A 13,989-nucleotide genomic window follows, 5' to 3' on the forward strand; every position below is an offset into this window, starting at 1 on the left:
TCCACTCGGGTTCAATGCCCCCAGCCTCCACAGGGATGCATGAAAAGCTCCGCCGGAGGTGTGAGTTGAAAGTCTGTCGGACAGGGGCCTCCTCCAGACGTTCCCAATTTACCCGCACTACCCGCTTGGGCTTACCAGGTCTGTCCAGAGTCTTCCCCCACCCCCTGACCCAACTCACCACCAGATGGTGATCGGTTGACAGCTCCGCCCCTCTCTTCACCCGAGTGTCCAAAACATATGGCCTCAGATCAGATGAAACGATTATAAAATCGATCATTGACCTTTGGCCTAGGGTGCTCTGGTACCAAGTACACTTATGAGCATCCCTATGTTTGAACATGGTGTTCGTTATAGACAATCCATGACTAGCACAGAAGTCCAACAACAAACAACCACTCTGGTTTAGATCAGGGAGGCCGTTCCTCCCAATCACGCCTCTCCATGTGTCTCCATCATTACCCACGTGCGCGTTGAAGTCCCCCAGCAGAACTATGGAGTACCTGACTGGAGCCCCATGCAGGACTCCACTCAAGGTCTCCAAGAAGGCCGAATACTCTGAACTCTTGTTTGGTGCATATGCACAAACAACAGTCAGAGTTTTCCCCCCCCACAACCCGCAGGCGTAGGGGAGGCGACCCTCTCGTCCCACCGGGTTAAACTCCAACGTAGCGGCGCCAGCCGGGGGCTTGTGAGTATCCCCACACCCGCCCGGCGCCTCACACCCTGGGCAACTCCGGAGAAGAAAAGAGTCCAACCCCTATCCAGGAGTATGGTTCCAGAACCAAGACTGTGCGTAGAGGTAAGCCCCCACCAGATCTAACCGGTAGCGCTCCACCTCCCGCACAAGTTCCAGCTCCTTCCCCCACAGAGAGGTGACATTCCACATCCCCAGAGCCAGCCTCTGCTGCCCGGGTCTGGTCCGTCGAGGCCCCTGACCTTCACTGCCACCCATGTGGCAGCGCACCCGACCCCAGCGGTTCCTCCCACAGGTGGTGGGCCCATGGGATGGAGGGATGTCCGCCACGTAGCTTTTTCGGGCTGTGCCCGGCCGGGCTCCGTGGCAAACCCGGCCACCAGACGCTCGCTGACGAGCCCTCCATCTGGGCCTGGCTCCAGACGGGGGCCCCGGGCTTCCTCCGGGCAGGGTCACTTCATCCCTTCCTCGATTTTTCATAGGATTTTTGAACCATTCTTTGTCTGGCCCCTCACCTGAGACCACTTTGCCTTGGGAGACCCTACCAGGAGCACAAAGCTCCAGACAACACAGCCCTCAGGTTCATAGGGACACACAAACCTCTCCACCACGATAAGGTGATGGTTCCCGGAGAAGCATCTGAATCAATTACGCTTAAATCATATTAGAGCCCAACCGATAAAGGATTTTTAAGGCCGATATCGATACAAAAATTTGGGGATTTAAAAATCCGATACTCCGATATATATTTTAAAAAACAATCCAGAAACGCGTAACAAAACATAAACAGATTTCCCTAACAGTTATTTGTAGTTACTTATGAGTCCTCACTAAAATAATGATAATGCAGTTTAAAAATAAACTTGTTTGTTTTATTGTCACAACAGAAAAGAGGAACATCAAAATATATTAAAGTAAATAAAATGTATAAAAATACAAACTTAAGATATGAAACTTAAAGGGTTAAACACCAGTGTTGCCAATAGGGACGTTGTAGAGTGCCCTCTGGTGGACTATGCAACGCCAACATTCATAACTTGGCGTAGGAGTATTTTATTTTTTAAATATTCATTTATCGGCCATTATAAATGCTGATACCGGTAATTTGGAAAATGCCTAATATTGGTCCGCCGATATATCGGTCGGGCTCTAAATCATACACACACCCAAATAAGTTATTGCTTTTAAAATTATGTATTGTAGTGATGTATGAGTCTTTTATTTAGAGATTTACTTTAATGATTAGAGAGGCTGCTTTCAGTAACTGTAAACATTTCCATGAGCGCAGTAATGCCATTGGACATTTAAGCAGCAAAACTCAAAAACTGTAGTTATAAATTTGACAGAGAAAACAGAACTCATTTTTATCAGCAGACAGCTCTGCTGTGTTTACAGTTTAGAGAATATTGTCCTCATTATTGATGAATTTCTTTAACCCACCATTTAACCCATAAAACCATATTAATGTGCAGTAAATTTGTAAGCCTAACACGTTTTGCTTATCTTGTAATATTTCCACTGGGTTGTCCACGTTTATAGAGCCTGCATGAAACAACACGGTGAGATCGGACGGGGCAATGTATCCAGCTACGCTTTCTTTAGTCCACCTTCGGAACAGTGTAGTTTTACTACCGCAGACCCCTGTCAATATCGTCAGCCGTCGCATAATTACATAGCTGAGTGTAAGGGCTGTCGGATTCTCCTCGCACCGGGGTTATCTTTATCTAATTAGGGGTCGAGCAGCTTAGGTGTATGGACCCTATTGTATTTGTCGGTATTCTTCTTCTTCTTCCTAAGAAATCCATGTTCCCATGCACAAAAACTCACAAAACTTTGCACACAAGTCCAGTCCTATGCCAAACTCAATCAGAGTGATTTGTGTGCTAATTGTCCTGATGGTGGCGCTACACAGCCTTCTAAAATTCAAAACTTTAAAAATTCATAACAAATCAGCTGTATAAGCTAAACGTCACAACTTACACCAAACTGTAGCCCCAATAGAGCTGAAACTGTACTCTGCTTTTACCTAGTGGCAATTTTGAAGTCCATCAGTCTACTTTTTGCAAAACTTCTTAACCCTATCTCCTCCCACAGTTTTGTTTCAATTGACACCAAATGTGGGGATCTCCTGACTGTCCTCCACAAATTTACCATTAAGATTTTTGATATGTCAAAAATTGAGCTCACAGTGCATAAAAACATTTTACTGCATACAGTAGTGTAAACAAATCCTGCAATTTATTCCAAACTATATCTTTGATGTTCATGGAAAAAATTCACAACATTCAAAGATCGCTGTAAATGTGGTGTGCAAAATTTCAGAATTTTATCTCAAAAACTGAATTTTTAATTATTATTATTTATTTTTTTTTAAATTGTGTCCTTGTCTACGCATTGAAGTCAATGAAAAATAGAGCATCTTTAAACATCAATTTGGCAATTATTGATCTTTGTAAAAAATAAATTGGGGGCATCTCAATGTTTATGTCTTAACATACACAAATTCTCAGAATTGTCTAATTAGATATATATATATTTTTTTAACAGCAGTTCAAAATTCTTAATTTTCATGCAAGCCTGCTCCTTGTCTACTAGGTGTTGCGATACCACTTGTGACATCACCCAGATAATAGCTCCTTGAGATCAGAAACTGCCTATGGTGTCAAAGGTTCTAAATTCAAGCCCCTGGTGTTGCATACTGTATATACAATCATGCATTGTGATGTGGACAACTGCCCTGCATATTTTAAATGTGTGTCTGCATTAACACACCTGATTCTGATTAACAATCAGTCCAGTTCCAGTTTAGGAAAGTCATATTATTGAGTCAACCCAGGCTGACTCAATAAAATATACTATCAATAGCTGGAGGAGTCATCACCTGTGGTCTCATTTATAAACATGGCGTACACACAAAACGGGGCTGAAAATGTGCGAACGTCACTTCCCACGCAAAGGTTGTGATTTATAAAAAACAAACTTGACGGCAGAATGTGCGGTCCTCCACGCAAACTCTGACCCATGCGTACGCACATTTTGGAGACAATGGGAATTGGCGACGCATATGATGAGGTGGTGAACTGATGTCAGACTGCAGAAAGTACACGTGGGAATAACGATTACTCGTAATATTTTCAAGTATTGATGCCTCACGCACATTTTTTCACTCCACATCATCCACGTTATCATGAAGATTAAATCCAGCAGTGTTATTTGTGCTTGTACTGGGTTAGAATTGTTCCATAAACACCTTTAAAATCTGACTCAAATCTTTAATAATTTTTTTTTTCCTAATGTTTAATCGGCGCTGTCTCACCGTCACATTGTCTGCTACGGAGCGCAGGAGGAGGAGAAGGCCCGACTCCATGGAATACAGGATAGCATCAAATACCCTAGTATTAGATTAATATGGTGCATATATCATCAAATGTCAAATTCTGGAAATACAGCCGTTAAACTCTTGCGCAATCGTTACACTTAAGGTACTCGTTATCGGTCCGAACTTTAATACTGTTCGTGACAAAACCTGCATGAAGAAAAGTGTGTTTGCCCATTACACTTTCGTCTTTAAATTGTATCTCGGGGTGGGGGATACCACTAGTTGATGCTGTGATTTTGGCAAGGTGTTAACAATCACAAATTGTTGTAAACATATAATACGGTGACCCCCCCGTGTGTAATGCTGCATGATGGCACTGCAGGAGGACTATGCCAATGGAAGAATCGGGAGAGAAAGAGCCTTCAGGGACCATGACGATGACTGGCTAATATGCCGATTTAAATTCCCTAAAGCTGTGCTCTTGGATCTATGTACTTAATTGGGTCGGGTAGAGAGGGCAACACGCCGGAACCATGCCATCCCGGTCCATCCCAGTCCAAATACAGGTCTTTGCCACTCTGGGGGCCACCGGCTGTTTCCAGAGGGAAATGGCAGAAGCTACGTGTTTTTTATGTAAATATTATATATAATCTTCACCTTTATCACTAAGGCCCGTTTGGATATAATATATAGTTCTGTTAAATCTATGTCTGGTATATCGAAGCTGTCCCCGAGTGCCGAAATGCCTGCCGTTTTGGACAGTATTATTACTATAGGTAGTCCAGGATCAGGTTTCCCTACATTGCAAGAACAGGCCGAAATTATAATTTAATTTGCAGCAATTCCCGAGTGTCTGAGAAGTTTTTTGCTTTTTCCCCACCCGCCAGTCATCATGATTCAGCGTAACGAAAGAATAACTGCCAGGGTCATTAACATACTGATCACCATTAATGAGGTGCTTTGCATTGACTATTTATGGTTAAAAATGGGCATGTACAGGGCGGGATAAGAGGCTGATTCAAGTACACACACTTGTGGGTAATGTGTGATTTATAAAGGGAACATTGCTTATAGATGTGCGTACGCACGGTTTTATAAATCAGATTTTTTTTTGGCGTATGCCATTTTTGGCTTTTGGGCATATGTACACTTTTAGTAGGAATCCTATGCACAGTTTTATAAATGAGATCCATGGACAATAGCTCACTGAGATCAGTGCTTGCCTTTGGACTCAAAGGTTGCAAGTTCAAGGCTCAACGGTTATAAGGTCACGTCTTTCACATTATCAGCCATTGTGTTTTGGACACCTTCTCTACGTGTTTAAAATGCTTGACCCCGACCGTCGATGCGGAGCAGCTATAATTCCTTTTCAATTTACCTTCACTTCACTTTTCTTGACCTCATGACGTTTACCTTTGGGGTTAAGGAAAAGTGGTTAGTAAAGAAAAAAGGAGGTAATTTTTGACTATTCGACCACAGCCTGTGTTTTTAAAAAAATCCAAAATGGTCCATTTATGGTCCAAGAGGCTTTTTTGTAAATCAGATTGAGCTGGATTTATGTGTCAAAATTCAGGTCAATCGGATTTATGGTGTCAGGGGCGTGGCCTTCCCAAAATCAGATTTTAAAGCCTTAATTAGAGCTTTCACCATCTGGCCAATTGGCCTAATATTTCTTGGGAAGCGAATGCACATATTTTCCAGTCAGATTTACTTAAAAATGAGTTAAGAGTTTCTGCATTTACTTAAACTGCTTTGACTTACCAAAAAATCTGCTTTTTCACCTAAACCAATTTTTCCAAGACTTCAGATACAGTACAAAGCATGGATATCTTGACAGTAATTTGCCACCTTAGTATGGGCTAGCGTTGGTAACGTCATTCAGGGCAACAAAAGATGTATTACTGCTAGTTTTTTTCTAGGCCAGCTTACAACTTGGTGGACGTAATTATTGAAGGATTAACCAGAAATTCCAAAGGATCTGACCATTTTTAATGAGGGATTATTCTGTCTATGGAAAGTTTGTATGGGCCTGTTGTTGGGGCTAGCGTCACAAAACAGACAAAAAAGGACTGAGCCTTTACAAGACACACAGCTGTATTATTATGAAGCCATCTACAAAACATCAGTTTTATATAGGGATAGAAATATGGAACTTAATATGGATTTGGGTAAGTAGCTTGATCCAACTGTAACAGATAACTGACAACAACAAATTGTCACTAGGGATGTCCTGATCCCAAGTATCAGATTGTAGCCGATATGAGTATTTTTTAACTGATCAGGGGTCTGCATTATCCCAATTACCTTACTCCGATCATTTACATCAGGTTGTAGTGATCGCTGCCTTTAATCTAGGCAGCTATCGATTCTTTTAGTAATCGAGTAGTCAACCCAGGCTGACTCAATAAAATATACTATCAATAGCTGGAGGAGTCATCACCTGTGGTCTCATTTATAAACATGGCGTACACACAAAACGGGGCTGAAAATGTGCGAACGTCACTTCCCACGCAAAGGTTGTGATTTATAAAAAACAAACTTGACGGCAGAATGTGCGGTCCTCCACGCAAACTCTGACCCATGCGTACGCACATTTTGGAGACAATGGGAATTGGCGACGCATATGATGAGGTGGTGAACTGATGTCAGACTGCAGAAAGTACACGTGGGAATAACGATTACTCGTAATATTTTCAAGTATTGATGCCTCACGCACATTTTTTCACTCCACATCATCCACGTTATCATGAAGATTAAATCCAGCAGTGTTATTTGTGCTTGTACTGGGTTAGAATTGTTCCATAAACACCTTTAAAATCTGACTCAAATCTTTAATAATTTTTTTTTTCCTAATGTTTAATCGGCGCTGTCTCACCGTCACATTGTCTGCTACGGAGCGCAGGAGGAGGAGAAGGCCCGACTCCATGGAATACAGGATAGCATCAAATACCCTAGTATTAGATCAATATGGTGCATATATCATCAAATGTCAAATTCTGGAAATACAGCCGTTAAACTCTTGCGCAATCGTTACACTTAAGGTACTCGTTATCGGTCCGAACTTTAATACTGTTCGTGACAAAACCTGCATGAAGAAACTGTGTTTGCCCATTACACTTTCGTCTTTAAATTGTATCTCGGGGTGGTGGATACCACTAGTTGATGCTGTGATTTTGGCAAGGTGTTAACAATCACAAATTGTTGTAAACATATAATACGGTGACCCCCCCGTGTGTAATGCTGCATGATGGCACTGCAGGAGGACTATGCCAATGGAAGAATCGGGAGAGAAAGAGCCTTCAGGGACCATGACGATGACTGGCTAATATGCCGATTTAAATTCCCTAAAGCTGTGCTCTTGGATCTATGTACTTAATTGGGTCGGGTAGAGAGGGCAACACGCCGGAACCATGCCATCCCGGTCCATCCCAGTCCAAATACAGGTCTTTGCCACTCTGGGGGCCACCGGCTGTTTCCAGAGGGAAATGGCAGAAGCTACGTGTTTTTTATGTAAATATTATATATAATCTTCACCTTTATCACTAAGGCCCGTTTGGATATAATATATAGTTCTGTTAAATCTAGGTCTGGTATATCGAAGCTGTCCCCGAGTGCCGAAATGCCTGCCGTTTTGGACAGTATTATTACTATAGGTAGTCCAGGATCAGGTTTCCCTACATTGCAAGAACAGGCCGAAATTATAATTTAATTTGCAGCAATTCCCGAGTGTCTGAGAAGTTTTTTGCTTTTTCCCCACCCGCCAGTCATCATGATTCAGCGTAACGAAAGAATAACTGCCAGTGTCATTAACATACTGATCACCATTAATGAGGTGCTTTGCATTGACTATTTATGGTTAAAAATGGGCATGTACAGGGCGGGATAAGAGGCTGATTCAAGTACACACACTTGTGGGTAATGTGTGATTTATAAAGGGAACATTGCTTATAGATGTGCGTACGCACGGTTTTATAAATCAGATTTTTTTTGGCGTATGCCATTTTTGGCTTTTGGGCATATGTACACTTTTAGTAGGAATCCTATGCACAGTTTTATAAATGAGATCCATGGACAATAGCTCACTGAGATCAGTGCTTGCCTTTGGACTCAAAGGTTGCAAGTTCAAGGCTCAACGGTTATAAGGTCACGTCTTTCACATTATCAGCCATTGTGTTTTGGACACCTTCTCTACGTGTTTAAAATGCTTGACCCCGACCGTCGATGCGGAGCAGCTATAATTCCTTTTCAATTTACCTTCACTTCACTTTTCTTGACCTCATGACGTTTACCTTTGGGGTTAAGGAAAAGTGGTTAGTAAAGAAAAAAGGAGGTAATTTTTGACTATTCGACCACAGCCTGTGTTTTTCAAAAAATCCAAAATGGTCCATTTATGGTCTAAGAGGCTTTTTTGTAAATCAGATTGAGCTGGATTTATGTGTCAAAATTCAGGTCAATCGGATTTATGGTGTCAGGGGCGTGGCCTTCCCAAAATCAGATTTTAAAGCCTTAATTAGAGCTTCACCATCTGGCCAATTGGCCTAATATTTCTTGGGAAGCGAATGCACATATTTTCCAGTCAGATTTACTTAAAAATGAGTTAAGAGTTTCTGCATTTACTTAAACTGCTTTGACTTACCAAAAATCTGCTTTTTCACCTAAACCAATTTTTCCAAGACTTCAGATACAGTACAAAGCATGGATATCTTGACAGTAATTTGCCACCTTAGAATGGGCTAGCGTTGGTAACGTCATTCAGGGCAACAAAAGATGTATTACTGCTAGTTTTTTTCTAGGCCAGCTTACAACTTGGTGGACGTAATTATTGAAGGATTAACCAGAAATTCCAAAGGATCTGACCATTTTTAATGAGGGATTATTCTGTCTATGGAAAGTTTGTATGGGCCTGTTGTTGGGGCTAGCGTCACAAAACAGACAAAAAAGGACTGAGCCTTTACAAGACACACAGCTGTATTATTATGAAGCCATCTACAAAACATCAGTTTTATATAGGGATAGAAATATGGAACTTAATATGGATTTGGGTAAGTAGCTTGATCCAACTGTAACAGATAACTGACAACAACAAATTGTCACTAGGGATGTCCTGATCCCAAGTATCAGATTGTAGCCGATATGAGTATTTTTTAACTGATCAGGGGTCTGCATTATCCCAATTACCTTACTCCGATCATTTACATCAGGTTGTAGTGATCGCTGCCTTTAATCTAGGCAGCTATCGATTCTTTTAGTAATCGAGTATTCTACCGATTATTCCATCGATTAATCGAGTAATCGGATAAGAAATACTTTTGCTTTATAGTAAACAGCAATAGTAAATATACAAAAGAGAGGTTTCCTTTTTTTAGAAAAAGCTAAATATTTTATTGCCAAATTGCATACAATAACAGGAATAGATGCTAATATTTTTAAGCACAGCTGCATGGGCCACCAAGACCCTTAAAAAAAAAGAAGTACATTTTTGGTGGCCCCCTTCTTGCCTCTGGCTCCTTGCACTGGAAAGAGCTGTTCACTAACCCGAGGGTAAATGTGACGGTACAAAGCTTACAGCAGGTCCATTCAACTATAATGTTCTGGGGGCCACATTTTCAGAAGCCTAATACTGAGTGAGGAGAAAGAATAAAGAATGCAGACATCACTGGCATGGTCCGATGACGTCATTCACGTGCATATTAAGTAGCCATGAGGTTGACCGCTCCAAGGGGAAGGGGCTGGTTTGTCTCCCGCAGCAGCTAAGTTTACAAAGAATTGTCCAAATTTCAAGATTAGTAGCAAACTAATAAACAGTTAGACTACAAACTGACAGCTTTCGTTTTAAATTGTTTGTAAAACATCGCTATTTGCAGAGTTGCATGCTGTAGTTGTGTAAAACAGTGTGTTGGACGAGAGCAGCAGACGTATGTTCTACCTTCTGTCGGGTTCATTCCGTGGAATGTATGAGTACACTGGATGTTTTCTACTGAGATGATGTAGCAGCATGTTTGCAGCTTTAAATGATCCCAAACTTTCTGTCATTTTCTCTCGCCTGTCTCTTCTCTTAGCCTCTCACTATTTTCGCTGTTTTCCTTCATTTGTCCACAGAAGTGTCAGCCCGTTGTGCGCTAGTAATAATCATCCGTGCGGAAACACAGTGAGCCGTACAACGTTAGTTACATTGATTAAACGAAGCTTTGAGGCAAAGAATTTTGCATCAAGGATTTTTTGTAATCGAGTTACTCGAGGAATCGTTTCAGCACTACTTTAATCACAAACGCCCAGACAGAAACACCACCAGATGCCGGCACTTTCAAACCAAGATGGTGCACGGCCACTCACCAGTTTCTGTCCAGAGGGTGTCTTGTAGCTTGCCAGCCCTTAGCAACAAGTAAAAAAGTCTGTCTTTCTTAGTCATCCGTTTTACAGAAGTGGATTACTTCAATTCTCCACAATTCTTCCGTGATTCCACTAGGAAACTACGCTTACAGGCCGTTCATTTCCTGGACCCGACATCGGTAAACACAAGAAGAAAATCAAAGATTGACTATTAAGCGCAAGATGCATCACTAAGTTTAGTTTTATCAAAGATTGACTATTAAGCGCAAGAGCGTCACTAAATTTTGTTTTCGTGTCCAGCGGGAGACAGTTTAGAGACGGTTTATGTTTTGGTTGGGGGTTTGCTGGGATCCTAAAGAGAACTGTTTTGGTGTTGAGAGAAAAGACTCATTTGCTGCACTAAGTTAAATGTATTAAGGTTAAGACATATTTAAGTTAGTTTGTTTACTTAAATGCTCACAAACATCTCACATTTACCAACAAAACGTACAGCAAAATACCGTGCAAAACATTTCAGATCGTCCTGCCAACCTGTATACATTTTAACATCAATGTACACTGTAACGATTTTTCACTATAAAGTTGCTGAAAGCTGCTGCTGTTTCAATCCTGTCGGCTCTCTGCAGCGGGCGGGGCTGCTGCTCCGTTCCCCCCGCAACTGACGCGCACACACACACACACAAACAAACACACACAATCACACACGGTGGATACAGGACAAACCGCAGATGAGACGTACAGGATGACCTAAATTGAGGACAGCTACGCTCGTTATTGTAAGTGCAATGATAAGTTAAAGTCCAATAAGTACTTTATCAAACCGTATGAATGTGTGTCCCAGCCCAGGATAGGAAATTAACTAACAATGTAAAGATCAACAAGTCACTGACAGTGATAGATATGTTCATATTTTTTAAATACTTAAATCCACCAGCCATTTTCATATTATACCAACATTTGCAGCATTCTGAGCCTTTTTGGTAAGGTTCCTAGCCCAGAGTAATTAATTAATAGTAATAATTATTATCCTCCCCAAAACAAGTTTCCTTTTTATTTACTATACAAAGAAATTGCAACTTTTTTGCAACTTTCACTGTCTTCCGCAACAAACCACAAACAAAATCGCATTATGGTGCGCATTCACCAGTGTTTTTGTTGTTGTTGTGGTGCGTGTAGGCTACTCCTGATTTTGTCATCTCATCTCTTATATGCTGTGTCTCTATGATCCTATCCTGTCCTATTCATGGTAGCCTACTCATGGACATTGCGCCGTCATCACCTGCTGTAGTAGGGGGGCCTGCCTTGATAATCCTGCATAAGGGCCCGGTGTTGGCTCGTTACGCCACTGCTGGGAAACATACCTTGCTGAGTGACTGATCCTCCGTTTTTTGAACCTTTTACTGTAGGCTATTGAAAATTTGTTAGTCATTAAGGTAAATTATGAATTATGTCTAAAACACACTTTTAGATTTGTTAAAGCGTTATTGTCTTTATGAGAACGCAATAAAGGGATTTCACAGTTAGACCACAGTTAGATCCAGATCTGACAAGTCTAGATGTAGGCCTAGTGGTTTTGGATCTGGACCTGGTCTAATGTGGTCTACATTTGGAAAAAACTGAAATCTCCCTTTATTGCGTTCTCATAAAGACAAAAAAGCTTTCACAAATCTAAAAGTGTGTTTTTAGACATAATTAATAATTAAACTTAATGACTGACATGCTTCAATGCAGTAAGAGGTTCAAAAAACGGAGGATCAGTCACTCAGCAATGCAAGTTATGTGTCCCTGCTGAATCGGACGCTAACTTCAGCTTTAAGTTTCCCCTAAATGTCCCCTTAACCGCCGAATCGAAAGCTCCGAATCGGAAGCCAACTTCAGCGTCGTCTCTCATAGCCACCCAGAAAAGTGACAATAAGCAGTTAGTCTCTTGTGTGGCAGATCCTGCAGAAGAGTCTTCTAACATTTTTATTACTAGGACAGATTAAAGAAATTGACAATTTAATTAAAAGTTTCACGTAATTTGATTTAAAAAAAAAAAAAATCGAACGATTGATAAATAGGAGGCACAAATTGGGTATCATTCTGCTGCGTTCTGTAACCTTTCAAATGTTTATTGTGTCAAATGTGACGCAAGGTCTTGTAAGCAGTTGGCAGCGCTCAGTCTTTAGCCAAGCAAGCTAACTCACCTGAGTCTCTGTCAGATTCTTGTCTGGTCCCATGAGGTAGGCGGTGAGGAAAGGCTCCAACGGCCGGAGATTGGAAAAGAAGCCATACACACAGAGCAGAACAGTTGGGTTGAGCACAGACATGTTGGACTCACCAGCATTGCCTCGGCTCCACAACTAACTGCTACTTATTATAATATAGAGAATCTTTGTTATTATACTGCTTACATACAGCTTCTTCTCTGGTGGTGAGAACCTTAATGGCCAGGCTTTGTACACTACCGCCATCAGCTGGTGTAAATATAGAGCAGAGGAGTGAAACAAGTTCTCTGAAAGACATTTTAACTTTTTTGTTTTACAAATTCCCAAAAATAAATGCAAAAAATAAAGGTCTAATATAGTATTTTTGGTTTTCCTGCATAGGTGTTTTGTCGTTTATGTAGGCCTACCTAGGTAGAACCTAGGAGGATTTGTTCCCCAATAAATACACAAATAGCATTTGGTTTGCAATATTATAAAGAAACTCTTTATTGATTAATGTACATTACTTAATGTTCATGAACAAAAATATTCAAGTGTTACCACTGAGCAAGTCACATCAGGAGACTGGACCAACTGGCAATACAGAGTGAATATTTAATCCAATCAATTTAAAGTAGAATGGGAGCCAGAGCCTTCAGCTATCAGGTTCCTCTCCTATGGAACCAGCTTCCAGTCTGGGTTTGAGAGGCAGACACCACTTTTAAGAGTAAGCTTAAAACTCTCCTCTTTGATAAAGCTTATAGTTAGGGCTGGCCCAGGTTTGCCTCGGACCAGCTCTTAGTTATGCTGCTATAGTTTTAGACTGCCAGGGGGCTTCCTATGACACACTGTGCTCCTCTCTTTCTCCATCTGTTTGCATTCATGTGCAATGTTACTAACCTAGCTCCAGGGAGCTTATTCCCTGGAGTCCTTATGCTTTATCGCCTAGCAAATTTGGTGGTTCAGGTGGTTCGTTTTTGGCAACTGCTGTTGTGGTCCTGCTCGACGCACACCCATCCCGCCGCTGCTGTGGTCCTGCTCGACGCTCACCCATCCCGCTCTGCACTGGCAGCCGCTGCTGTGGTCCTGCTCGACACTCACCATCCCGCCCTGCACTAGCAGCTGCTGCTGTGGTCCTGCTCGATGCCCAACCATCCCGCTCTGCACTGGCAGCCGCTGCTGTGGTCCTGCTCGACACTCACCATCCCGCCCTGCAGTGGCAGCTGCTGCTGTGGTGCTGCTCGACACCCTGCACTGCTACAACTACTATTATTTCTAGTCATATTTCGATTATCTTTGTTGCTACTATAATACACGTATATACTTTGCAGTGCCCTTTAGTGCCCTGCTACGTTCTGCAATGTCCTGCTATGCCCTGTTACGCCCTGCAGTGCCCTGCTACGCCATTAAATACTACAACTACTACTTCTAGTCATAATTCCATTATCTTTATTGTTACT

The 13,989-nt window shown here is 41.8% G+C and overlaps 1 protein-coding gene across 1 annotated transcript in view; it reads right to left on the reverse strand.

Annotated features, from left to right (window-relative positions):
* The window catches only part of slc19a2 (solute carrier family 19 member 2), a 74,780-nt gene extending 62,015 nt beyond the window's left edge, over nt 1–12,765 (reverse strand). The window contains exon 1 of the mRNA XM_078243483.1: nt 12,530–12,765. Coding sequence (XP_078099609.1) covers nt 12,530–12,652 — 123 coding nt within the window. The 5' untranslated portion in view covers nt 12,653–12,765. The remainder of the gene's footprint in view (nt 1–12,529) is intronic.
* Nucleotides 12,766–13,989: the final 1,224 nt, after the last annotated feature.

This window comes from Sander vitreus, chromosome 24, assembly GCF_031162955.1.
Source record: "Sander vitreus isolate 19-12246 chromosome 24, sanVit1, whole genome shotgun sequence".
NCBI lineage: Eukaryota > Metazoa > Chordata > Actinopteri > Perciformes > Percidae > Sander > Sander vitreus.